This window comes from Oncorhynchus clarkii, chromosome 25 (genome assembly GCF_045791955.1).
Source record: "Oncorhynchus clarkii lewisi isolate Uvic-CL-2024 chromosome 25, UVic_Ocla_1.0, whole genome shotgun sequence".
In the NCBI taxonomy this organism is placed as follows: Eukaryota; Metazoa; Chordata; class Actinopteri; order Salmoniformes; family Salmonidae; genus Oncorhynchus; species Oncorhynchus clarkii.
In genome coordinates this window covers 12657798-12685410 of record NC_092171.1, presented here as the reverse complement: position 1 = coordinate 12685410, position 27613 = coordinate 12657798, and the positions used below count along the sequence as shown (strand labels likewise).

The window sequence follows — 27613 nt, the reverse complement described above, 5'->3', positions numbered from 1 at the left end:
GCCTTCACAAATTAAGGGTCAGCCCTGTTAGGGCATGTGATATTACTGTGGCTTGTGCTGTCCTTCACAATGTGGCCTGCCTGACCACCAGCCATGGACTGGGACAATCCGGCAATCTTCCCTGATGCGACAGTGGTCGGCTGCTGAGGGACCAATATGTGTTGAATTATTTTAGTTAGTATGTGTGCTTTCAATTTTGGTTAAATATGTCCTGCGGTGGCAGAGGAATTTGGGTTTTTTTGGGTTCGTTTTTTGACGAATTTGGCCTCTTATGATGTTTGTGCGGTATACTGTGTGTAATACAAGGCTGCAGGGAGGCTACTGCATCCATTCATTTGTCTGTTCAGTTGATGTGTATGGATTTGTCCTGCATTTATTTTAGTGTGCAGACATGCAGGGTGTGTTATACACATTCAAAGGTCTGTATATGTATCATTTTGTATAATATGCTTAGATTCTGTGCTTTCCATCTTGTAGAGTCACTGTGACTTCAGTTTTGAAAGGAGCTGATGGTTTACCTGCTTTGTTTTGTCCTTATTCAATAAAGGAACATAATGTTACACATTGTGTTTTTATATTCATATGGAATGTGTATTTGTTTATATGACAGAGTACTAGGGCCACACTGAAGAAAAAGGATAAAGTCATAAATTTATGAGGCTGGTTCTTTCTGCAGAAAAGCTACATATTGTTTTTACAGTTTTGATACTTATGACAATGTGATACTTAATATTCTGGCACATCAGCATGTCTTTGTTTATGAAACCATACTGAAGTACAATTTCACGAAATGCCCCACATCTGTCATTTTAACAACTGTCCTCCTTTAAAACAACTGGTTACAATATTATGACTTGTGTTTTTTTCCCCTCTGTGGCCCTAATATTCTAGCATTTTATATATAGCCTTATAGTCTATGGGAAACTGTAAATTATCTAATGATAGCAACATCATCTAAAAATCATTTTTTATCCAAAATCATTGAAATTAATGATCACAAACGTTTAAATAACAGTGGGTCTAGTTATATGTGATAACAATGTATAGTGAGCAGTGAAATAACTATTGGTTTCCATTTGTGGTGACTGCTGACTGACATTAGGGATGAGATTAAATAGATCCTGGAATTTAGCAACAATAAATCTGGTAATTTATACCATAACATATCCTCCTGCCCCCTAGGGGATAACAGAGCGACAGCCAATGTCAACAGGCCCCAGGGGTAGCACACCCTGCTTAGCAACAATACTGAGAGGGGTAACAGAGCGACAGCCAATGTCTAGCAGTGCCAAAACTACATTACCCACAATACTTTAAGTGACATTGACTCTGGCATGTTGTTGCTGCATGCAGAGTGAGGATGGCTGGATCAGCACTCATTTTGTGTTATTTATTTAAGAAAGGAGAGAATTATCATCTGGTGTAAGAGCTATGCAGTCCTTTTGGGTTGATACGACACCTCTCCCAAAAAAGGGCACATGTCAGTGATGTTCCCTGGAAAGGGATACGTATTTACTTCTGAATCACTCCTATGAGGCACACAGTGCAGTAAGATACCTACTGAGAGAATCAAGTCAAAGGGCAGACATGAAGTCAGATTCAAGTTTGTGTGTGCGTTGAGAGGATATATAGGGGATGGTACAATTCTGAGTGCTTTGGTTTTTATTCAAGTTTAATGTTGAAATGGAAGTCATAATGTAACTCATCTTATAATGTGACAAGTAAAGAAGATGTTTGAGTTCATTAAAACGTCTTATGGCTGGAGGGCAATATTGAGTAGCTTGGATGAATAAGTTGCCCAAAGTAAACGGCCTGCTCCTCAGTCTCAGTTGCTAATATATGCATATTATTATTATTAGTATTGGATAGAAAACACTAAAGTTTCTAAAACTGTTTGAATGATGTCTGTGAGTATAACAGAACTCATATGGCAGGCAAAATCCTGAGGAGAAATCAAAACAGGAAGTGAGAAATCTGAGCTTGGTATGTATTCACCACAGTTCAATGAAATTCCCTTGAGATATTGATGTTGCACTTCCTAGGGGTTCCACTAGATGTCAACCATCTATAGAAATTTGAATGAGACTTCTGTGTTGTGGGACTGAACGAGAGCAGAATCTATCAGGCAGTCAGCCATTTTCTGATCACGCTCATTCCTCATGGTATCCACTTGCATTCCATTGCTCATCAAGATACAAAGGAATACTCCGGTTGGAACTTTATTAAAGCTATATGTTAAAAACATCCTAATCATTGATTCTGTACTTATTTTGAAATGTTTCTTCGACCTGTAATAACTTTTGGAAGTTTTTGTCCGGTTCTAACTCTGACCAGAATGAGCATTTGGATATGTATACCAAACTGAGGTATTTGGACATAAATAACACATTATCGAACAATTTTTAAAATATTGTGGACCTGGGATTCCTGGAGTGCTTTCTGATGATCATAAAAAAGGTAAGGGAATATTTATCATGTCATTTCTTGTTTATGTTGACGCCAACATGGCGGCTATTGTGATTATTTCTTCTGAGCGCGGTCTCAGATTATTGCATGGTTTGCTTATTCCGTAAAGTTTTTTTGAAATCGGACACAGCGGTTGCATTAAGGAGAGGTATATCTATAATTCCATGTATATAACTTGTATTATCATCTACATTTACGATGAGTATTTCTGTTGAATGATGTGGCTACGCAAAATCAATGGATGTTTTTGGAACTAGTGAATGTAACGCGCCAATGTAAACTCATATTTTGATAAATATGAACTTTATCAAACAAAACAAATGTATTGTGTAACATGAAGTCCTATGAGTGTCATCTGATGAAGATCATCAAAGGTTAGTGATTAATTGTATCTCTTTGTGCTCTTTGTGACTCCTCTCTTTGGCTGGGAAAATGGCTGTTTTTATTGTGGTTTGGTGGTCACCTAACATAATCGTTTGTGGTGCTTTCGCCGTAAAGCCTATTTGAAATCGGACACTGTGGTGGGATTAACAACAAGACTACCTTGAAAACGTTACAAGATACATGTATGTTTGAGGACTTTTAATAGAAATTTTGAATTTGGTGCCCTGCACTTTCACTGGCTGTTGTCATATCGATCCCGTTAACGGGATTTCAGCCCTAAGACGTTTTTAACATACTATGATGATTATGGTTTTGGGTAAATGTTCTTCCATATTTTTACTTGTAAATGCAAACCTCTGTATAATACTCCTATACCAAACTCATTAAATATTTGAATTATTTACTTTAGTTTGAATATTGACCAACATAATACACATGGAAGCCAGATATGGTATGTTGGGAATTGCGCTACCTTACAGTAATCAAATAGTCGGTGATTCCCATCACCCTCTGGATGAGGTCAGTGAGCTACTGTACAAATCCAAGAAAAAAAACTCATTAGGGTGAAATTTTTACAAAACGTTATAAACAGTCTGTCTACCTGAATGGTCCGGAGAGAATACTGATTGGAAAGTACCACCATGACCAGCGTTGACTGCTCTTACCCCAGCCCCAGAGAGAAAGAGACCAAAGCTAGACCATGCTGAGCATTTAGTCTGTTCTGTCTGCCCCCAGTGGGGTTCCTCAGCCAGGGTGTAGAACAGTACAGAGGGTACAGGCACAGCTAGTACAGTACTGCAGCATGTATAAATAACCAGATCATCCATTCTGTCTATCATACATCATCATTACTCATCTGATGGACAGGTGAAGAGAAAGGGATGCTTACTAAACAATGATATGGCACACAAACACACCCTGCAACCCCCTTTGATTGGATCGTTAAGTCTGTTAGAATGGGGAGTACAGGGGCTGCTAGGTATAGCTGACAGACAAAGTTTAAAAAATAAGTAGGAAGTTAAAAAAACAAATGGATATATAACACCATGCTCACATAGCATATCCCCTTCAGAAATGCAGACTTCAAACAAAACAATTATCCCTCCATCTTTCATTTACAATTACATTTTTTCAACTGAACACATGAGCCTCCTCTCAAACAGGGTGGCCATTTCCCTGACATCTCCTTCCTGTACATGATAGTTGTATAATCCTATATATTTCCTACTTCAACAGTTTACTCTCTCATTCCTATCCTGGATGCTAGCAATGACAGCAGGAACGGAATTGCACACAGGCCATCTCTCTTCCTGAGCCTCTTGCTCTCCTCCCCCCTCTCACTCAGTCCTCTCCCTGCAGGACCTCCACAGCCTCCAGTAGGTGTAGTGCCAGGCTGTACTGGCCGTGGTTCTCAGGTAGGATCTCTATGAGGCGGCTTACCAGCCTGCTGGTCTGGCTCAGGGGCACGGACAGGCACCCCAGCTCACTGGGATCCTGGGGATAACACACAGATAAACACACACACACGCAGAGATAAATACAAACACCATCAGTAAACCAGGCAACACTAGGGGGTTGAATTAGGCTAAGAGAGATGCTTTTAAATCACCCTGAGACAGTTGTTCTAGCATGTTGTAAGGTAACACAGAGGTTGGTCTCACCATAGCCTTGAGCCAGGTGCAGAGTGTGGGGGGGAGGCGTGCCAGCAGCTCCATGGCGGGCTTGGTCTGGGTTTGGGTGTGAAGCAGGGAGTAGCTCAGCCTCTGGCCTGTTAGAACCAACAGCTGAGAACCCAACACGTCCTTATCCTCCACCTCCAACATCACCTGACAGATAACACACACACACACAGGCTAGCTTCCGCTTTTTTAATATACTTTGAGTGATCATATTCATTTGATTAATGTGTGTATAATGTAACATGTATTTTGTATTGAGGGAGTTGTTGGTGTTTATGACTACCTACCTGCTCTGCCCGGGGGTCCAGGCCGTGGTTGTACAGCTCACACACCAGGTGTCTGCGCAGGATGTCTGGGTTGACTTGCAGCAGGGTCCCCAGGTCCAGACACAGAGAGGGCCACGTCTCGTCCCCTGAGTCAAGGTCCAGCCGGGTGGATGCAGGAGCCATCCCTGCCTCACTCTGGGTCTTCACCCAGCCTGTCAACACCCTGAGCAGGAACTCCTGTCTAAGAGAGACCAGTCCAGGGTCCATATCTCCGCTGGGCATCAGCTGGATGGACACCAACTCTCTGAAGAAGGCACTCTTACCCTGGAAGGAAAGACTTGCAGTGAGTATACTGTAGGTGTTATGCATGTGTGTACTCTTTGGTTTACGCCACATGTGTTTGTCTCACCTTGCTGTCGAACAGACTGAGTGGTTTGACCCGGAGGTTGAAGGTCATAGCAGTGTGTAGTAGAGTGGCCAGGAGACAGTGGTGTTGTACAAGGGGGTAGTGGATTCCCCTCTGCTCCAGGGCTAACTCTACGATGGAGGCAGGACCCTCCGCTCCCCCCCACACCTCCTCCACACACAGCTCTGGAGGGGTCACCTCTTCTATCCCCGAGTCTGCCTGGAGGAGAGGGGGGGGGAGTTACCAAGGAAAAGCCTCACTTGCCACTATCAATCTACAAATGCTTTAGTTCAAAAGTCATTTTTCAATGCTGCAGCAATGGTACCAGGGCTCGCGACTAACTTGTTTCCTCACCGTCCCGAAGTGCAATTTCAACTGTCCAAACTGAAGTTGAACTATCCCAAAATTAAAATACTATTTTTTTTTTTTAATGGTTTTGATATGCCAACATGGCTCTAGGTAATTTGCAGTGATTTTGTTGTGTGTGTGTATTTCTGAGACAGATACAGTCTATATTATTTATTTAAGAAAAAAATGTTGAGCATCTTATCTAAGAGAGAACTATGTTATTGTGAACTGGTTACTGAATAAACTTAAGTTAGCGACATTACATTCCACCACCAGCTGCCCCATTAAAACAACAATAGCCTATACAATAAAGAATGTGTGTGTTCCCCAGCCTTCACTTTCTCTGCTTCACCTTCCCTCTTCAGTCACTGAAGAATGGTGGCCTTGACCTTTCTGAGCACCACCGCTTACATCACTTTTTGTACATTTTAGTAGGTTAAATAAAAAAGGTTAAATAAATCAAATATCCATCGCATTTCAAAAACCTCTCGCATCAGGTGCACGTTTGGGAATGCTGTTCTCCCGTAATAACATTTTGGAACATTCACGCATATGGCTGAGAGGAGTGAACACATTGCTGCTCTTGTAATGTGAATTATTCATAGTTTAGCAACTTTTAAGCTAAATGTTGTGATCTGTTTCAGCAGCCTCGTCTTTGTGCTTAAACATTTTAGTATGGAAACACTGTTGTATGCATTTTAGATTTTTCTGGCCTATGGTCCCCCAACTTCTATTTAGAACCGTCCCAACGTCTGTTTTGAACTATCACAGAATTTATTTGTATTTTTATTGTGCTCGGGAAGACGGGAAGCCCTTAATTTCGAGCCCTGAATGGTACATCATTGCTGTGACAAATCCTCATGTACTTACATCCACTTTGCATGCAGCACATGCTTTTTACCTGTGCTGCAGTTAATCTGCCTAACTGTATGCATCCATCCATCTATTTGTGTGTACCTCCATCAGAATCTGTAGCAGCGCAACACAGGAGCCCAGGAATGATGTCGTGGCACCGTCTCCCATTCCCACATCCTGAATACACACAGAGACACCACCAATGTTATATACCGTTATGTGCACGTCTATTCACAGCCCAAGCTCAACAAGTCCCAATCAGAGAGGTAGACGTGTAGCTGAAGAGAGCAGGGCTCTGCTCACCCGTCGACACAGGCGGTCTTTAGGGGCCTTCCCCACCTGTGAAGAGGAAACACAAACAATCTTTCATGAAACAAAAATATAGGACACCAGTTTTCTGTTCTGTTGAAAACAGAACCCATTTGAGTCCCACTATGAAATACTAATCTTGTGACAGTTGTAATAGCGTGAGAATGTTCAGCTATGCAAATATATTGGTACATTTCAGCTGAGTTTCGACCAAACTAAAATGTAAAATCATATTTCTACACAAGTGAAATGTCAGTTTTATCACCTTTAGTTGGTAAGGTAGTGAAGAGCATTATAAAAAATAATTATGATCATGACGTTTCATGCATCAGAACTCTCTCACATACAAACACACAAAAAAAAGAAATTGCTGCTCACCTTCTCCATAAGGAAAGCAGCAGCTGAGAAACGTTTAACGATGAACGTGTTCCACATCATTGAGGAGATGCCTGCAGGAGAAAGAGTCTTATAGTACAAACCAAAGGGACACACTGAGGAAACACAGCGTGAATATTAAATACGATTCTGTATTGTCTGACCCAGCTGGATGTGAGGACTAGAGATGAGCTTCAGGTGTTCCACTGCACAACACAGATACCGCCCCTCCTTCAGGGAGAGAACAAAACATTAGGTTTTACACCTTAAACTGTGTGTGTATGGATGTGTGTGTGTGTATAGATGTGAGTGTGTGTGTGTATATAGATGTGTATTGATGTGAGTGTCTGTAAGGGAAAGGGGGATAACCTAGTCAGTTGTACAACTGAATGCATTCAACTGAAATGTGTATAGATGTGTATGGATGTGAGTGTCTGTGTGCTGGTACTGTTTGGAGCCAAACCTCTGGGTATTTGTTCCACTGCACCACGTACTCCCAGCAGCAGTGGGCAAAGAGCAGGTCAGGAGAGAGGGAGTCTGGGAAACGCTGACACACAGACACCAGCAGCTCTGGAGGAACACACTCTTTAATACAACAACCACACTTCCTATAGAGGAATCAGTTTAGCGACCATAGAGTACCCACTCACCTGCTGCCCTATTGAAGTCTGCATCCTCCTGGCTTTTCTCCCTCAGCACTGGCTGGGAGGGCTGTTCTGTTCTCTGGGCCTCCCCCCTCCTCTGCAGCATGTCCTTCAGCCGCTCAGGGGCCAAGTCCTGCCTGAACACCCACTTAGCCACACGGTCTGCTATACCACCTGAGAGAGAAAAAGGGATCTACTGTTCATGTGATTGGATTGGTGAAAGCAAAGTTTCACTTTACCACTCTCACCAATCCCAAGCCTCTCAGATCTGAGATTCCTTCAAGGATTTAAGGTAAGGATTATGGGCTTTTTATTAAAGGTCTAGAAGCTTCTGCGCATGTGTGGGATTCTGTACTTTACACACAGTCTCTGCTCTACCTGTAGAGAACAGGCTACTCTGGCAAATGGTGCTCGTTTAATAGTTACCGGTAGATCAAAGCTGAATCAATGTCTGCAAGACCACAGTGACAATTTATAATAGCATAGTATACCGTTATTGGAATGAAGCTGAAATGGTCTAACCACAAGGACACCGTAGTGAAGGCACGACAGCGACTCTTCAACCTCAGGATGCTGAAAAAATTCAGCCTGTCCCCGTGGGCCCTCTCAGTGTTCTACAGGAGCGTCACAGCCTGGTACGGCAACTCCACCTCCGTGGACCGCACGGCTTTTCAGAGGGTGATACGTGCAGCCGAATGCACCACTGGGCGCACACTACCTACCCTACAGGACACCTACAACACCAGGTGCTGCAGGAAGGCCAAGAGGATCATCAGGGACCCCCAGCCACGCCCCGGTTCTCCCCGATTCAATCACTCAGAAGCGGGCAGTACATGGCTTTAAACTGAGACTGGCCAATAGTTTCTACCGTCAGACCACCCCCACACCCTCAACTCTCACTTACCTGCTATTCCCCCTATGGACATTTTTCATGGTTCAGGCTAGGCCCCTTAGTTCCAGTGAAGGGAAATCTTATCGCTACAGCATTCTAGACAATTATGTGCTTCAAACTTTGTGGCAAAAGTTTGGGGAAGGCCTTTTCTTTTTTCAGCATGACAATGCCCATGTACACAAAGCAAGGTCCATACAGAAATGATTTCTCAAGATCGGTGTGGAAGAACTTGACTGGCCTGCACAGAGCCCTGATCTCAACCCCATCGAACACCTTTGAGATTAATTGAAACGCAGACTGCGAGCCAGGCCTAATCGCCCAACATCAGTGCCCGACCTCACTAATGCTCTTGTGGCTGAATGGAAGCAAGTCCCCACAGCAATGTTCCAACATCTAGTGGAAAGCCTTCCCAGAAAAGTGGAGACAAACTACATATTAATGGCCATGATTTTGGAATGAAATGTTTGACAACCAGGTGTCCACATACTTTTGGTCACGTAATGCATGTGCTTTGATTTAATCAAAACACAGGTATGCTGCAGTTTGTTAACACCATCTGCTCAAAAGTTCGCTCCAAAAAATAATTATCATTCACAATTGACAGTGAGAAAAGTGAAGGGAGGGTGAACACACAAATTTGTGCGCCAAGTAACACATGCAGAACGTTATCCGGATCTTTCCATTGGGTTCTAGGGGGGTGAACCTACGGATTCGCAGCCACAGCCTTTTTTATTTCTTAACTTCTTGGTGACTGGGAGGCAGTATTGAGTAGCTTGGATGAATAGGGTGCCCAGAGTAAACTGCCTGCTACGCAGCCATAAAAGCTAGAAAATGCATATAATTAGTATATTTGGATAGAAAACACTGAAGTTTCTAAAACTGTTTGAATGATGTCTGAGTATAACAGAACTCATGTGGCAGGCGAAAACCTGAGAAAAATCCAACCAGGAAGTGGGAAATCTGAACTCAGCCTATCGAAGATACAGTGGGATATTAGTCATGTTGCACTTCCTAAGGCTTCCACTAGATGTCAACAGTCTTTAGAACTTTGTTTGATGCTTCTACTGTGAAGTGGGGCCAAATGAAAGGGGATTGAGCCAGGTGTCTGGCAGATTTCCGAGCGGTCATGTGAAAGTTAGCTTGCATTCCATTGCTTTTCTACAGACAAAGGAATTCTGGTTGGTACATTATTGAAGATTTATGATAAAAACAACCTAAAGATTGATTCTATACTTCGTTTGACATGTTTCTACGACATGTAATATAACTTTTTTGACTTTTCGTCAGACCTTTCGGCTGGACTTGCACGCGCGTTTGGATTTGTTTACCAAACGCCCTAACAAAAGGAGGTATTTGTACATAAATTATGAACTTTATCGAACAAATCAAACATTTATTGTGGAACTGGGATTCCTGGGAGTGCATTCTGATGATCATCAAAGGTAAGTGAATATTTATAATGCTATTTCTGACTAATGTTAACTCCACAACATGGCGGATATCTCTTTGGCTGTTTTGGTCTCTGAGCGCCGTACTCAGATTATTGCATGGTATGCTTTTTCCGCAAAGTTTTTTAAAATCTGACACAGCGGTTGCATTAACTTTTTATGGCTGCAGGGGCAGTATTGAGTAGCTTGGATGAAAAGGTGCCCATTGTAAACGGCCAGCTCCTCAGTCTCAGTTGCTAATATATGCATATTAGTATTAGTATTGGATAGAAAACACTGAAGTTTCCAAAACTGTCAAAATATTGCCTGTGAGTATAACAGAACTAATATTGCAGGCGAAACCCTGAGGAAAATCAAAACAGGAAGTGGCTTCTATTTTGAAAACTCCATGTTCCATAGCCTTCCTTTGCTGGATTTAAAGGGATATGAACCAAATTCCTTTTTCTATCGCTTCCTCAAGGTGTCAACAGTCTTCAGACATAGTTTCAGGCTTTTATTTTGAAAAATTAGCCAGAACCATAACATCGCGTCAAGTGGTCACATGAGTTTTGCTCACGCAACAGAGTTTGGATAGGTATTGCTTTTCCCTCTCCTACTGTGAAAGACATTTGCAGTTGATATATTATCGATTATATATATTTAAAACAACCTGAGGATTGATTATAAAAAACGTTTGACATGTTTCTGTGGACACTATTTGGAATTTTCGTCTGAGTTGTCGTGACCGCTCTTTCCTCTGGATTTCTGAACATAACGCGACAAACTGAGGTATTTTGGATATAAAAATAATCTTTATGGAACAAAAGGAACATTTGTTGTGTAACTGGGAGTCTCGTGAGTAAAAACATCCGAAGATCATCAAAGGTAAACGATTCATTTGATTGCATTTCTGATTTTTGTGACCAAGCTTCCTGATGCTAAGTGTACTTAATGTTTTATCGTACGATCGATAAACTTACAAACGCTTGGATTGCTTTCGCTGTAAAGCATAATTTCAAAATCTGACACGACAGGTGGATTAACGAAAGGCTAAACTGTGTTTTCCTATATTGCACTTGTGATTTCATTAATATAAATATTTGTAGTACTATTTATTGAATGTAGCGCTATGCTATTCAGCGGTTGTTGCAGCCATAACAAGTTAAGGAGAAGTTTATCTAAAGTTCCATGTATAATAGTTGTATGTTTTATCAAATGTTAATTATGAGTATTTCTGTAAATTGATGTGGCTTTCTGCAAAATCACCACATTTTTTGGATACTACTGAACATAACACGCCAATGTAAACTGTGATTTTTGGATATAAATATGCACTTTATCGAACAAAACATACATGTATTGTGTAACATGAAGTCCTATGAGTGTCATCTGATTAAGATCATCAAAGGTTAGTGATCAATTTTATCTATATTTCTGCTTTTTGTGACTCCTCTTTGGCTGGAAAAATTGCTGTTTTTCTGTGACTTGGTGGTGACTTAACAATCGTTTGTGGTGCTTTCGCTGTAATCAGACACTGTGGCTGGATTAACGAGAATTATATCTTTAAAATTGTGTAAAATACTTATAGATTATGAGATTTTTGTTGTTTTGAATTTGGCGCCCTGCACTTTCACTGGCTGTTGACGGGGTGGGACGCTACCGTCCCGAATATCCCAGAGAGATTAAGTATTCGTTCAGTACCTCGGCCCCCCTCCAGCAGGGCTTTGACTGAGCAGTGTGGTGTGGCGCCCCCTGGTGTTCCTTTAAGAGGCGCCACACACAGCAGCGTCTGCAGGGCCAGCACGTCCTCCAGCTGTCTCACACACACCGCCCACTGCTCCAGCTCCAACGACACCGCCTCCCACTCTGACTGAAACTGACACACACACACACACACACAGAGTCAGTGATGAAGCACACACACATCAGTGTGTGTGTGTGTGTGTTACCTTAGTCTCGGCCAGGCTGGTGATGTTATCCTTGGCAGCGCGGTGAGCCACTATTGCAGCAAGCAGGGCAGCAGCAGCACTGTGTGACTGGACACACGCAGACCGCACCTGCTGCCACCAGGGGGAGACACACTGCATGTCCCACGACGACTCCACCGCACCTAAGGAGAGGAGGAAACACAGACGTCTCTGAAAGTCAATGGAAGTCCACCACAGGAGGCTGCTGAGGGGAGGATGGCTCATAATAATGACCGGAACAGAACAAATGGAATGGCATCAAACACTTCGAAACCATACGTGTGATACCATTCCACAATTCTGCTCCAGCCATTACCACAAACCTGTCTGCCCCAAAGAAGGTGCCACTAGCCTCATGTGGACTCCACTACCTATTATCTAACCACAACCCAAATACTAACTCAATTGTATCACAGCACAGACCACCTTACAAAATACGATGTGATCGCACACCTTTCATGGAGCTGAGGGCAGTGAGGAGTGTGTGTAGGTGTCTGACGGCCTTTGGTTTCTTCAATACTTCCTTCTCTCTGTGCAGCCATACACTCAGCAGCAGAGACTGAGGGAAAGAACACACACATAAGGAAATGTAACTCATCCATGTTGTCTATTTGAGTCTATTCTTCCTCCCATACCCAAATCTCCCCTTCCTTGAATCGGAGGTACGGATCAAAACAGATGGATGAATACATACAGTTGGGCAGATGAAGAAATGTCCCTGCGCTGAAGCACAGGTAAAAAGCATGTGCTGCATACAGAATGGATATTAGTGCACGTCACACTCCCATCCTTTTGCCGTACCACCCTCCTTCCTCTCCTCACCAGTAAATGCTGTGGGCTGATGCCGGTCTCCTGTAGTGTGACACAGACTTTCTGTAGAGGGCTCTCTCCTATCAGACAGCCCCAGAACAGAAAGCTCCCTACAGAGTAAACAACAACACAGTCTTACCCTTTATACTCATAGGTTTCAAGTTTTAATGTCGCGGGCACAATTACACATTTTCAATGTCACGTGCACAAGTACAGTGAAATGCCTTTCTTGCAAGCTCTAACCCCAACAATGCAGTAATCAATAACAATGTCATACTACAAATAATAAGGTATAACAAAAACACACAAGATATAAAACACGAGAAAGCAAGAATACTTTTTATAGGGTCAGTCAGTTCCAATATCATATTTAGTGTGCAAGAGATACTGGAGTGATAGAGGTAGATTTGTATAGGGGTAATGTGACTGTGTGTGCGTGCGTTCATCCTACCCAGTTGTGTCCAGTCTGCATCAGGCCCTGGGACCACCCTGATCTCCTCTCCTTCACACTCCATCTGGGACAGGAAGCCGCGTACAGGAAGTGATGCGTCAGGGGAGTCCTGGGCAAATGAGACGGAGGGGCGTGAGCCAGAGGTGAGCTCTGTGTAGCGCTGCAGGATGAGGGAGACACGAGCTAGCTCCTCCTCTACTCCAGCAACCTCCGTCTGGATAGGAAGAGGAAGAAAAGAGAGAAAAGAAGAGTAGTTCAGAATGCTGTACTCACAGGTTTAGGGTGTGTGTGTGTGTATGGGTTGGTTCTTCTATCCTTGTGGGGACCCACATTGTTTTAATTGACAAGATTAGCAAACATATTGTAGGCATGACATGCCAGCAACAAATGCTGACACTACACATCCTAGTATATCTGACCAAATTATGAAAGACAAGAATTGTAATTTTTAATTTCGTAAAGTGAGTGTGGAAGAGGTGAAAAAAATGATTGACAAGACAAGCCACCGGGGTCAGACAACTTGGATGGAAAATTACTGAGGATAATAGCAGACGATATTGCCACATCTTCCATTTAAGCCTACAGGAAAGTGTGTGCCCTCAGGCCTGGAGGGAAGCAAAAGTAATTCCGCTACCTAAGAATAGTAAAGCCCCCTTTACTGCCTCAAAAAAAATTATTGTTTGACCAGATACAAAGCTATTTTACAGTAAACAAATTAACAACAGACTTTCAGCATGCAGCACTGATGATTGGCTGAGAGAAATTTATAATAAAAAGATTTGGGGGACTGTTTAGTTAGACTTCAGTGCGGGTTTTGACATTATCGATCATAGTCTGCTGCTGGAAAAAGGTATGTGTTATGGCTGCTATATTGTGAATAAAGAGTTACCTGTCTAACAGAACAGAGGGTGTTCTTTAATGTAAGCCTCTCCAACATAATCCAGGTAGAAATCAGGAATTCCCCAAGGCTGCTGTCTAGGCCCATTACTTTTTTCAAATCTTTACTAGCAACATACCTCTGGCTTTGAGTAAAGCCAGTGTGTCTATGTATGTGGATGACTCAACACTATACACATCAGCTACTACAGTGACTGAAACACTTAAAGAGCTGCAGTTAGTGTCCGACTGGGTGGCAAGGAATAAGTGAATCCTAAATATTTCTAAAACTCAAAGCATTTTATTTGGGACAAATCAATCACTCAACCCTAAACCTAAACTAAATATTGTAATAAATAAAGTGGAAATTGAGCAAGGTGACTAAACTGCTCAGAGTAACCCTGGATTGTAAACTGTGATGGTAAAAACATAGATACAACAGTAGCTAAGATGGGGAGAAGTCTGTCCATAATAAAGCTCTGCTCTATCTTCTTTACAACACTATCAACAAGGCAGGGTCCTACAGGCTCTAGTTTTGTCGCACCAGGACTACTGTTCATTCGTGTAGACAGGTGCCACAAAGAGGGACTGTCAACGGCTGGCCCTTGGATGTACACAGAGAGGAAACATTAATAATATGCATGTCAATCTCTCCTGGCTCAAAGTGGAGTAGAGATTGACTTCATCACTTCTTGTATTTGTGAGAGGTATTGATTGACATGTTGAAAGCACTGAGCCGTCTGTTTAAATGACTAGCACAAAGCTCAGACACCCATGCATACCCCCACAAGACATGCCACCAGAGGTCTCTTCACAGTTCCCAAGTCCAGAACAAACTACGGGAGGAGCACAGTACTACACAGAGCCACGACTACATGGAACACTATTCCACATCAGGTAACTCACGCCAGCAGTAGAATCAGATTTAAAAAACAGATTAAAAAAATACACCTTATGGAACAGCGGGGACTGTGAAGCAACACAAACATATGCACACACACGATAACATAGGCACTATACACCCACGTACACATGGATTTTGTGTTGTAGATATATTGTAGTGGAGTAAGTGCCAGAGGGCACACAGCGTGTTGTGAAATCTGTTATGAATGCATTGTAATGTTTTTAAAATGGTATAACTGCCAAATTTTGCCAGACCCCAGAAAGAGGAGCTGCTGCCTTTATGGGGATCCATAATAAATACAAAATCCCCAAAAGTCCCCACAAGGATAGTAAAACAAGGAAAATTCTCCCTCATGGGGACATTTTCCACATCCCCACGAGGACAAGGCTATTTTAAACTTAGGGGTTAGGGTCAAGTTTAGAATTAAGTTAAGGCTATGGGGTTCTTGATTCGATTTAGATTCTTTAACCTTTGTTTAACTTGGCAAGTCATTTAAGAACAAATTCTTATTTACAATGAAGGCCTACCGGGGAACAGTGGGTTAACTGCCTTGTTCAGGGGCAGAACGACAGATTTTTACCTTGTCAGCTCGGGGATTCGATCCAGCATTTCTGTTACTAGCCCAACGCTCTAACCAATAGGCTACCTGCCGGGTTAGGGTTATGGGAAGGGTAAATTTGATTTTGAATGGAAATGAATTTTAGATCCCAACGAGGATAGAAGAACAAAATGCGTGTGAATGCGTAGTGGTTCTGCCCTCACAGGTTGAGTGTGTGCATCTGTGCTAGCCTCCACAGTAGAGTGCAGCTGTTGGATGTCGGTGTAGAGCTGGAGCAGTTTCAGCTGGGAGGAACACAACTGGAGCAATGCTTCATCTACCGCCTCAGGGTCTGCAGGGACAACACACACACACACACACACACTTGTACAAAAACATGGTTTTGATATTAATTCTCAATGAATGTCCAGAAACGCACAGTACCTTTCCCCTTGAGACTGGCCAGTAAGAGTCGGGTGATGTTGGTCAGACAGGAGACTGGAGCATTTTTATTGGCTAGCAGAGACTCCAGGGCCTAAAGGGCAGGACAGAGAGCAGCAAGTAATAAGAAACGACATTCCCTGGGTGTGCTGACACCCCCCTCTGTCTGGGTGTGTGTGTGCTCGTTGACCTGTTTCTTAATGGCAGGGTGTTTGATGTCCAGCAGTACACGCTGGGCCTCGCTCTCCAGGTAATCTGAGGAGAAGGTCAAAGGTAAGAAGGAGCTCATCGTTTGCCCTGTCAAAATATTTCTGTAAAGGGCTTCCTTCAACCGCTTCATGTTCCCCCTCCATCTCACCTGGTTCCAACTCTCTGCTCTTCAGTAGTGTGGTCAGTCTCTTCAGCAGGTGCAGATCCTTTGCTCTCTCACTCTTCTTATCACTGAAACAGGAGTCAACGCTGTTTTGCGTGTGTATCTTTGCCATGTATGACAATCGAGAGACCACAGTGTTCGAAATAGCTTTTCACGTTCAAATAATTGTACCCCTGATACAAAGTGTGTGTATGTACTCACCTGAGGGCCAGATGGAAGGGGACAGTGACAGTGCGTAGTGCTCCAGTAGCAGGGTCGAACAGACACACCTGCTGTGTGTGGAGCTGCCAGCCTTGACTGGTCACACTGTTCACCCCCATCAGCCGGTAGCCTGCATACAGCAACCTGACACACACACAAGAGAAGGGAATGGTTACTGGTTACAACTGCTTTAAATCAGAACTGTGTGTTTGTGTGTGTGTGTACCTGCAGTGTTTCCCGACAGTGAAGGCTCCTACTCGGGGGCCCTGCTGTGTGCCCCACACCTCCAGGATGCCTCTCCTGGGGGCGTAGATGACCAGGAACTGAGCATGGCGCCGTGGGATGGGCGCGGACGGGGAGGACTCGCCCCTCCCCTCAGACACCTGTACCCAACCCAGCTGGGCGTCTCGGTAGCCTGGGGCAGGAGACAATCAGAATTAGATTAGAACTAGATGTATAACCAGGGCCTTTCTCCAATTCAACAAAAACTAAACCCTGCACAATGTCTGCTGTCTTTATAATAAACCAAAAAACTCTTGTTACTGTTGAGTGTCAAAGGGAAACTATTTCTCTCCCTCTCACCCTTCCACATGCGGATGGCGATGCCTCTCCCCACGTCGAGCAGCATGACCCTGCCAAAGTCGTCCGTGACCCCAGCCAGAGTGTTACAGGGGGACAGACAGATGGACTCCCCATGACGCCGTGAGTCTGGGAGACCAAACCTGGGGACGGGACAGAGAGGAAGGACAGGGTGAGGATGGGCTAGGTAATCAGTTCACTTAGAAATAGAAAACAAGGCGATTGATTCATTTGTAAGTGAAAGTGGTAAGGTAACTAGGCAAGTTGACTGTGTCAGAGTAAATGTGCAGAAGAAACAATTTCCTAGTTCTTCTAATAAGAGGGACGTGTTGTCACCTGACTGCCAGGGGCGTGGCCGGTTCCACCTTGGGCTTCTGTTTCTGAGTTGGCTCCTCCTCATTCTGTTTCTTCCACCCCAGCCACCCACTGAGAGACAGCGAGAGAGAGAGAGAAAATTAGATGGAAGAGAAAGGGTACAGAGGCAATGCAGAAGAAAGAGTGAGAAGAGACGGAAGGGAAAGGAGAGGAAAAATACACGGCAAACCAAATGCATAGACGGAGCCCTGAGCTGGAGGAAATCGTAGATATTTAAACTCATGGTTATAAGCAGAATCATAGCACCCACCCCCCGTGAGGGTATTGACAATCATACCGTGGGTATTTCAAAATACCCCGGTATACATGGTATACCGCCGAGCCTAACATTCACTGAGAAATACACACCTGGCGGCGGTGAATAAGGCCGATGTGAGTTTGCTGGCCACAGCCAGAGCAACGTGGGAGAGGAGAGGCTGAGAGCTGCCCTAGAGGGAGGGAGAGAGAATAGGAGTCAGGAATCCCTGCTACTGGTCTGAACAAATGCTGACTGTTTTCTTAGCCAATAATAACTACGACTTTCTCTCAGAGATAAATAGAGTGTGTGAATGTGTGAGGTGAGAAAATGATGGACAGCAGCCAGACACAAACACACACCTCTATGGCATAGTAAAAGCCTGTGTAGGGTCCTCCCCCCACAGTTATGTACTGACTCATGGCGGGGAGGCTGCCCTTCACAGAGGCATGGAAACCCCCCAGGATAGACGCATTCCTCATCTGGTCAAACACACACAGGGTCATTATACCTGTGTAGTGAGGTACAGAAAGAGAGCACAGTTAGACTGGAGAACATAGCTACACTTTCACTCAACCAGTATCCATCCAATTGATTATTCATGATCTTCTCCCCCTTTCTTCTCCATTTCCTGTCCTCCTTCCCCCTCCAGCCCCCCCACTCCCTGTCCTCCTTCCCCCTCCAGCCCCCCCACTCCCTGTCCTCCTTCCCCCTCCGTCCCAGTCCTCCTTCCCTCTCCAGCCCCCCCACTTCCTGCCCTCCTTCCCCTCCAGCCCCTCCCACTCCCTGTCCTCCTTCCCCCTCCAGCCCCTCCCACTCCCTGTCCTCCTTCCCCCTCCAGCCCCCCCCACTCCCTGTCCGTCCCCGTCCTCCTCCCCCCCACTCCCTGTCCGTCCCCCTGTCCTCCTTCCCCCTCCACTCCCTGTCCGTCCCCCTGTCCTCCTTCCCCCTCCAGCCCCCCCCACTCCCTGTCCGTCCCCCTGTCCTCCTTCCCCCTCCCTGTCCGTCCCCCTGTCCTCCTTCCCCCTCCCTGTCCCCCCCCCCCTGTCCGTCCCCCTGTCCTCCTTCCCCCTCCAGTCCTCCCTGTCCGTCCCTGTCCCCTTCCCCCTCCCTGTCCGTCCCCCTGTCCCCCTTCCCCCTGTCCGTCCCCCTGTCCTCCTTCCCCCTCCAGCCCTCCCGTCCCTGTCCCTCCGTCCCCCTCCAGCCCTCCCACTCCCTGTCCGTCCCCCTGTCCTCCTTCCCCCTCCAGCCCTCCCACTCCCTGTCCCTCCCCCTGTCCTCCGTCCCCCTCCAGCCCTCCCACTCCGTCCGTCCCCCTGTCCTCCTTCCCCCTCCAGCCCTCCCACTCCCTGTCCGTCCCCCCCCCCACTCCCTGTAGCCATCCCCCCTCCCACTCCCTGTAGCCATCCATCCATCCAACCCTCCCTCCTGTCTCTCACCCACGCTGCTGTGGTCTACGATAGCATCCATGTCCTGTAGACCCCACTTCTTATAGGCCAGGGGAGGAGGCTGGACCACCTCACTGCCTGCTGCTGCCGCTGGGGAGGGGAGAAAGAAGACATGCACATACAAAGTTAAGAATAATGACAAAGGAAAGGGTTTTGGAGGAAGAGAGGGTAGACAGAGAGAAAGAGGAGATGAGGAAAAGAGTTGAGTAAATGGTATGGAATTCCAGTATACTGTATATCACCTCAAGCTACCATACACGAAATATACAAAACACACTACAGGTACTATGCTAAGTGTCAAAGACTAGCTTGTGTGCGCGTGTCAGTACCTGCATCCTTTCTGGCGAAACCAGCCAGCAAATAGAGAAGATGGTTCTATTAAAACATTGGACTTCTTTGAATTTTTGCATTGAAATTTCAGAATAAAAATAAAAATATCAAAATAACAAATAATTAAAGAGCAATAATAAAATAACAGTAACGAGGCTATATACAAGGGGTACCAGAGGCACAGGTTAGTTGAGGTAATTGAGGTAATATGTAAATGTAGGAAGAGGTAACGTGACTATGCATAGATAATAAACACAGAGTAGCAGCAATATAAAAATGGGGGTGGGGTGGGTCAATGCAAATAGTCTGGGTAGCCATTTGATTAGTTATGGCTTGGGGGTAGAAGCTGTTAAGAAGCCTTTTGGACCTAGATTTGGCATTTCAGTACCGCTTGCCGTGTGGTAGCAGAGAGAACAGTCTATGACTAGGGAGGCTGGAGCTTTTGGCAATTTTTAGGGCCTTCCTCTGACACCGCCTGGTATAGAGGTCCTGGATGGCAGGAAGCTTGGCCCCAGTGATGTACTGGGCTGTACGCACTACCCTCTGTACAGCTGTTTGAAGCTATTGGACCAAAACCGAAAGTAACTTCACATGAGCTTTAAAAAGCTGTAAAAATTATATATATTTTTAATTGAAAATATATTTCACAGAGATTTACATGGCACAATGATAAACTGAAATTGAGCGAACAGTGTAGAATTTTTGCAACCAGGAAATTACTTAGCAATTTCCACTAGATAACACAGTCTCAAAGTCAGAACAGCTTTCCCAATTTGACAACAGATGCCTCTCCGGCGGCAGAAATCAATAGGCGAATACCACAGCCAATCACAACACTGGGTAATAATGTGAAACACTATCATTACACTACTAGCGACAGATATATTATTAATATTTTCTGAAATGACAATGCAAAAATTGTTTAAAAAATTACATTTCACATTTGAGTCATTTAACAGACGAGCTTATCCATAGCACCATTAATGCATTACTAAAACTAGTTTTACAACTACTACTACCATACCTGTCCTGCTACTATAGTACTTTAACAAACAGACACAAAAACACACACACATGCAGCAGTACCTCGTGCCACCTGGTTTCTGCAGGCCCGTAGAGACTGGAAGAGACTGAAGCCGTCGATGGTGACCAGGGCTGCTGGGTAAAGGATACTCAGCTCCTCATGCTGACACAGAGACAAAGAGAGAGACTCACAAATACAAAGTGTCACCAAGAGAATCTTGGTCTCCAGGCCCAGACAGCAGTCAGTGTTTTGACGTGTGCCATAGTCGTACCTGCTCGGTGACACCGGGGTGGCGGGGGATCTCATAAGTGCGACACTTGAGCCTCAGGACAGGGTCCTCATTCAACAGCTGGGCTAGGAGTAGGACCCCACTCTGACAAAACACACACCACCGTTAGATTAACACCAGCCAGACTCCTGATGATATTCTGCCTTCCGGGTCACAGAAGTAAGTGCTGCTATACCTCGGTGTAGAAGCGTACATAGCCAGATGAGAAGCCCACGACAATACATGTCCAGTCTGGTCGACCCGTGGAACTCCTGAACGCAGACGGAGAGAAGGTTAATACTCATCAATAGAACAAACTTAAGATACACACTGATATGTGCACAGAAGTGAACACACATGGGATGGACACATTAGGTGGCTTACCTCTTCTGGCTGGCCAAAGGTATACAGATGACGTTGCTCACACTCTCCCTGTAGAGAGACGCACAGTGAATTTGGAATCATGTCTTCTTTCTGTGTCCTTTCCTCTCCTCACATTCCTCTTTCATCCACCAGTGTTTCTTCCCCAACTCCCTCATCCCCCTGTTCTCTCCCCCTGTCTCATCCATCCACCCCCATGTTTCTTCCCCTCCTCCCTCTCGTCCCCCGGGTTCTACCACCCCTCCTCGCACTGTTCTCTCACCCCTCGTTGATGCTGAGAATTCCACTCCAGGACACAGCCAGCGTCATCCCCTCTCTGCCTCCGTCATCTGTTTGCCACCTTGCTGTCGGAGACGAGAGAAAAAGGCAACACACCCCCCCCACACAATCAACAGCAGTGTGTCTGTGTCATGTCTGTGCATGTGCATGTGCATGTGCGCGTGTGTGTGTGTACATTAAATGTGAGCGTCTGTGTTTTGGGAGACATACCTGAGAGAAACACAGCCTTGCTGCCTTTGGCGACGACCATCAGGTCTGAGCAGGGAGACAGAGACACCACACAGTCCTGCAGCCAGGGGGCGCTGACTGCTGCAGTGTCCTCCTCCACCCCCTGAGGAACACACCACAACAGGACCAATCCTCAGAGATCACAGATGGCTATGGAAGAGTGTTATCTGATTTTTGTGCACAGGACAAAAGGCATAATGAAGGATGTTTAGGGATTTTTCTGCCATTGTAATCGTTGGGCGGGTCGTCTAAGCGTTTTTTTTGTTTGTTTTTTGTCTAAACAGTGAAATAATAAACATTTGGGATGGAAAAACGCTTTCAGTGTAAACTTAAACAACTAAAACCAGATATAAACTATGTATACCCATCTAGTACTGGGTCAGACCACCCTTTTGCAGCCAGAACATAATTAATTATTTGGAGCTTGGAAACATTGCTCAATTGGTATCAAGGGGCCTAACGTGTGCCAGGAAAACATTCCCCACATCATTACACCCCCGAGTACCATTGACACCAGACAGGATGGGTCCATGGACTCATGATGCTTACTTCAAATCCTGACTCTGCCATCAGCATAACGCAACAGGAAATAGGATTTGCCAGACCAGGCAATGTTTTTTCACTCCTAAATTGTCCAATCTTGGTGATCGGGTGCCCACTGAAGCCAGTTCTTGTTTTTAGCTGATAGAAGTGGAACCCAGTGTAGTCGTTTGCCCATCTGTGACAAGGACTGACGAGTTCCGAGATGCTGTTCTGCACACCACTGTTGTTCCGCACCGTTATTTGCCTGTTTGTGGCCCGCCTGTTAGCTTGCACAATTCTTGCCATTCTCCTTTGACCTTTCATCAACAAGCCGTTTTCGCCCCCACAAGACTGCCGTGGGCTGGATGTTTTTTGTTTCAAGCACCATTCTCGGTAAACCCTAGACAACTGTCGTGCGTGACAAGCCCGGGAGGCCAGACGTTTCTGAGATATCGGTGCTGCCTTGCACAGACGATCATACCACACTCAGTCGCTTAGGTGACTTGTTTTGCCCATTCTAATGTCAATCAAAAAGTAACTGAATGCCTGTCTGCCTGCTTTATATAGCAAGCCACAGCCACGTGACTCACTGTCTGTAGGAGTGAAACGTTTTCGTGAACAGGGTGGTGTACCTAATAAACCGCTTAAGGGAGTGTATTATTTAAAATAATATAATCTTCGAGAACTAACAATCACCAAAATAAAATCTACACAGGCAGTGAAAATGCCCAAAACAATACATTTAGTAGTATTGCTTTTGTTATTATGTTTGAGTAAATGAACACAGCCTTCTGTTACAAAATGCATAGAATTGCAGGAAATTAGCTTTAAAACTGCAACATTTTCTCTCAGTTCCATGGCAAAGTGTGTAGAATTGCAGGAAATTTGCTTTAAAACTGCTAACTGTCTCTACACCGCCAAGATGGGGGCTTCTAAAATCTTCCCTACAATTTAGCTGCGCCGCCTGGCAGACCAAGGCCATTGCCCTTTTTGATCCAGAACAACCCTGATGTTATTTTATAAGAAAGACTACTGGGAGAGAGCTGGACAGAAGGAGAGTGTTGGAGACGTTTTGGCCTGTTTATGTGTTGCGTATACAGTTGAAGTCGGAAGTTTACATACACCTTAGCAAAATACATTTAAATTCACAATAATCACAATTCCTGACATTTAATCCTAATAAAAATTCCCTGTCCAAGGTCAGTTAGGATCACCACTTTATTTTAAGAATGTGAAATGTCAGAATAATAGTAGAGAGAATTATTTATTTCAGCTTTTATTTCTTTCATCACATTCCCAGTGGGTCAGAAGTTTACATACACTCAATTAGTATTTGGTAGCATTGCCTTTAAATTGTTTAACTTGGGTCAAACGTTTTGGGAAGCCTTCCACAAGCTTCCCACAATAAGTTGGGTGGATTTTGGCCCATTCCTCCTGACAGAGCTGGTGTAACTGAGTCAGGTTTGTAGGCCTCCTTGCTCGCACACACTTTTTCAGTTCTGCCCACAAATTTTCTATAGGATTGAGGTCAGAGCCTGGTGATGGCCACTCCAATACCTTGACTTTGTTGTTGTTAAGCCATTTTGCAACAACTTTGGAAGTATGCTTGGAGTCATTGTCCATTTGGAAGACCCATTTGCGACCAAGCTTTAACTTCCTGACTGAGGTCTTGAGATGTTGCTTCAATATATCCACAGAATTTTCCTACCTCATGATGCCATCTATTTTGTGAAGTGCACCAGTCCCTTCTGCAGCAAAGCACCCCCACAACATGATGCTGCCAACCCTGAGCTTCACGGTTGGGATGGTGTTCTTCTGCTTGCAAGCCTCCCTCTTTTTCCTCCAGACATAATGATGGTCATTATGGCCAAACAGTTCCATTTTTGTTTCATCTGACTAGAGGACTTTTCTCCATGTGCAGTTGCAAACCATAGTCTGGCTTTTTTATGGCGGTTTTGGAGCAGTGGCTTCTTCCTTGCTGAGCAGCCTTTCAGGTTATGTCGATATAGGACTCGTTTACTGTGGATATAGATACTTTTGTACCTGTTTCCTCCAGCATCTTCACAAGGGCCTTTGCTATTGTTCTGGGATTGATTTGCACTTTCGCACCAAAGTACATTCATCTCTAGGAGACAGAATGTGCCTCCTTCCTGAGCGGTATGACGGCTGCGTGGTCCCATGGTGTTAATACTTGCGTACTATTCTTTGTACAGATGAACGTGGTACTTTCAGGCGTTTGGAAAGCGCAGGTGACCTGGAAGGGTAAGCGCAGGTGACCTGGAAGGGTTAGCGCAGGTGACCGGGAAGGGTTAGCGCAGGTGAGAGGAGAGCACGTACAGTTCTTACCGTATCACAGATACAGCTTATAGAATGCATCTCTGCACCTTTAGTATAGGAATGTGTTTAAGCTATTTATATATGCGCAATAAATTGGAACTTCAGCCAAAAAGATTAACGTTTGGAAACCTGAGCTGGGTTAGCGCAGGTGACCTGGAAGGGTTAGCGCAGGTGACCTGGAAGGGTTAGCGCAGGTGACCTGGAAGGGTTAGCGCAGGTGACCTGGAAGGGTTAGCGCAGGTGACCTGGAAGGGTTAGCGCAGGTGGCCTGGAAGGGTTAGCGCAGGTGGCCTGGAAGGGTTAGCGCAGGTGGCCTGGAAGGGTTAGCGCAGGTGGCCTGGAAGGGTTAGCGCAGGTGGCCTGGAAGGGTTAGCGCAGGTGGCCTGGAAGGGTTAGCGCAGGTGGCCTGGAAGGGTTAGCGCAGGTGGCCTGGAAGGGTTAGCGCAGGTGGCCTGGAAGGGTTAGCGCAGGTGGCCTGGAAGGGTTAGCGCAGGTGGCCTGGAAGGGTTAGCGCAGGTGGCCTGGAAGGGTTAGCGCAGGTGGCCTGGAAGGGTTAGCGCAGGTGGCCTGGAAGGGTTAGCGCAGGTGGCCTGGAAGGGTTAGCGCAGGTGGCCTGGAAGGGTTAGCGCAGGTGGCCTGGAAGGGTTAGCGCAGTTGGCCTGGAAGGGTTAGCGCAGGTGGCCTGGAAGGGTTAGCGCAGGTGGCCTGGAAGGGTTAGCGCAGGTGGCCTGGAAGGGTTAGCGCAGGTGGCCTGGAAGGGTTAGCGCAGGTGACCGGGAAGGGATAGCGCAGGTGACCGGGAAGGGTTAGCGCAGGTGAGAGGAGAGCACGTACAGTTCTTACCGTATCACAGATACAGCTTATAGAATGCATCTCTGCACCTTTAGTATAGGAATGTGTTTAAGCTATTTATATATGCGCAATAAATTGGAACTTCAGCCAAAAAGATTAATGTTTGGAAACCTGATTTGAGGACATGTTATGGATAGCGCTCTCCTGTGCCAGTGGCTTCTCATAGGGAATCGCCACTACAGAGAACAAGAGTGTAAGAGACAGACAAACTGACCGTGGTTTCCCCACTTACAACTTCTTTGGCCTCAGGGTTATCCCATGACCCCCAGTTGGAGTCGTCCCAGGCCAGCTCATTCTCTGAGGGTGAGAAAGGAAATCACAGATTATTTGAAGGTGCAATCTAGAATCAATTGTCAGTTTTAAAAGCTATAAAGGCTATAAAGTTGAACATTTATTCAGACCAGGTGATGATACACACACACACACTTGTACAACATATTTCAAACTGGTGGGGTCACACTAACAGAGAAAGCGGAGAGAGAGAGAAGAGCATGAAGGACAAGAGAATTCCCTTGACCCAAGAGAGAAAATGGATGAAGTTAGAGATGCTATAAATATCAATGAGTGGGAGGAGAGCTATTGACAGAACTCCTATTGACAGCCAAGTTGCTATGGTCTTACTGAAACATGCATGCACACAGGCTCAGGGTTAAGAGCATGCATGTGGTTTGTGTGCGTGTCTTCTTTTGTCCAGTATCATGCAGTAATCTGTTCAGATGCCCTCCTGTAGGATGACTCATTGCATACGACAAAGGGCAAAACTCCCCTCCTCCCCCCTCTTTCTTTCCATCCCTGTCTGCATCCCGCTGTCACTGCGGAGCGAAGCAACTCTCCGGCTCACCATCACTACACCTTGCGCATATTAACTGCTATAATCTCTAATTATATTATTCATTATGTGACAGGCCAAGGAATTAAAGAGATGCATTGTTTACATTCCGTGCCCCTGGCATTTCGAACATCTAGAACACGAACAAAAAGTGCGACTTCGAGAGCTGGCAAATTCTGCAGACACGAGACGATAGGTGACTTCGCCCATAGCTAAAACATTAACGTTTGCAGTCTCTTTTTGAAAAGCAAGCACACAAGTTGGTCATAAACAGCAACTTCTCTCTCCCAGAGCTGAGCGTTAGCTACCTCCTTTCTTGTCCGCCGATGAATTGTTGTTTTGCTGGCTCTGGAACAAGAACTCCCGGACTGCTTTGAGTTCTTGGACCCGACAGTACTCGAACAGGCAGCAGGACATTTCGATGCAGCCCCGACCAGAACGGATACAGGGAATTAGCCAGCTAGGCTAGCTAGCAGCTACAGTCCAACAGGGGGTAAACAACGTTGCAGTACGATTAAGTTTTCGCTAATCTATACAATAAACAAGACTAGAGTCCTCGGCGATACGTTGTGTTGATATCTGTAACGTTCCCAGGAATCTCGGTAGAAAATGAAGTGTACAGGCTGTTGCTGTCAGTGGTTTTCGTTACTATTTGCACCGTTTCCACTCTTTACTTTAAGTGTTTTGGTGACGACACATACGGTTGTGAAACAGGCAAGAATAACTTAACACTTTCGGGTCACGGATTTTTGGAATAGGCTACTTCAGAATAAGAGTCCCGTCCTGTATGCTTTGTAAATTGATAATTAGGTTTAAAAAAATGATGGAAAATGTGCACAATTATCATGATACATTTTGTACACGTTATCATACAAACAATAATGTAAAGTATTTCTATAAGATATTTTGTGATTTTTCTTCTTCTTTTCAAGCCTAAATGGTCAATAATGTTTTGTTGTGTGTGTAGGTCTACTCCTATAATTTATTATTTTACAAAAAACATTGAAGTTTTGAAACTGCAGTAAAAGTGTAGTAACTGCAGTCAACTGTGGTATTTTGGATGCAGTAATTGCAGAATAACTGCAGTTACACTGCAAAATTACTGTAGTAAAAAAACTGTGTTATTTTGGATGCAGTATTTGCAGCATACTGCAGTTAAACAGCACTCTAACTGCAATTTTTTTTGTGGGGGATCAGCTTTAATGCAGTATGTTTTTCATATTGGATATACATAGGCCTTTGGCACCGTAAACAATTTCCTGTACATTGTGTTAAATTAAAAAGGGTGATCCACTCTACTCAGGAACCCAATCA

At 44.9% G+C, this 27613-nt stretch overlaps 1 protein-coding gene across 1 annotated transcript; it reads right to left on the bottom strand.

The window, feature by feature from the left end:
- Nucleotides 1–1647: 1647 nt before the first annotated feature.
- LOC139383312 (rab3 GTPase-activating protein non-catalytic subunit-like) lies at nt 1648–27006 on the bottom strand. The gene is made up of 34 exons (XM_071127793.1): nt 26608–27006; nt 25685–25767; nt 21742–21862; nt 21515–21596; nt 21256–21303; nt 21068–21143; nt 20875–20976; nt 20666–20765; nt 19241–19339; nt 18164–18312; nt 17915–17994; nt 17528–17617; nt 17195–17334; nt 16838–17027; nt 16613–16756; nt 16397–16479; nt 16229–16293; nt 16042–16132; nt 15822–15949; nt 13280–13493; nt 12841–12938; nt 12472–12577; nt 12001–12161; nt 11753–11927; nt 7739–7906; nt 7552–7658; nt 7253–7319; nt 7092–7162; nt 6708–6743; nt 6507–6581; nt 5205–5420; nt 4817–5119; nt 4512–4676; nt 1648–4344 (listed from the first exon to the last, which is right to left on the bottom strand). Exons 1-34 carry the CDS (start codon nt 26714–26716, stop codon nt 4192–4194), a joined length of 4095 nt encoding a protein of 1364 aa, XP_070983894.1. The 5' UTR covers nt 26717–27006; the 3' UTR covers nt 1648–4191.
- Nucleotides 27007–27613: the final 607 nt, after the last annotated feature.

Excerpts from the sequence above, each read along its gene's own strand:
- LOC139383312 (XM_071127793.1), bottom strand. The coding sequence starts at position 26,716 with ATGTCCTGCTGCCTGTTCGAGTACTGTCGGGTCCAAGAACTCAAAGCA. Across the intron at positions 21,144-21,255 it reads CCTTTGGCCAGCCAGAAGAG|GAGTTCCACGGGTCGACCAG; the intron begins GTAAGCCACCTA and ends GTCTGCGTTCAG. Across the intron at positions 16,480-16,612 it reads CCCTTCCATCTGGCCCTCAG|TGATAAGAAGAGTGAGAGAG; the intron begins GTGAGTACATAC and ends CTCCTGTTTCAG.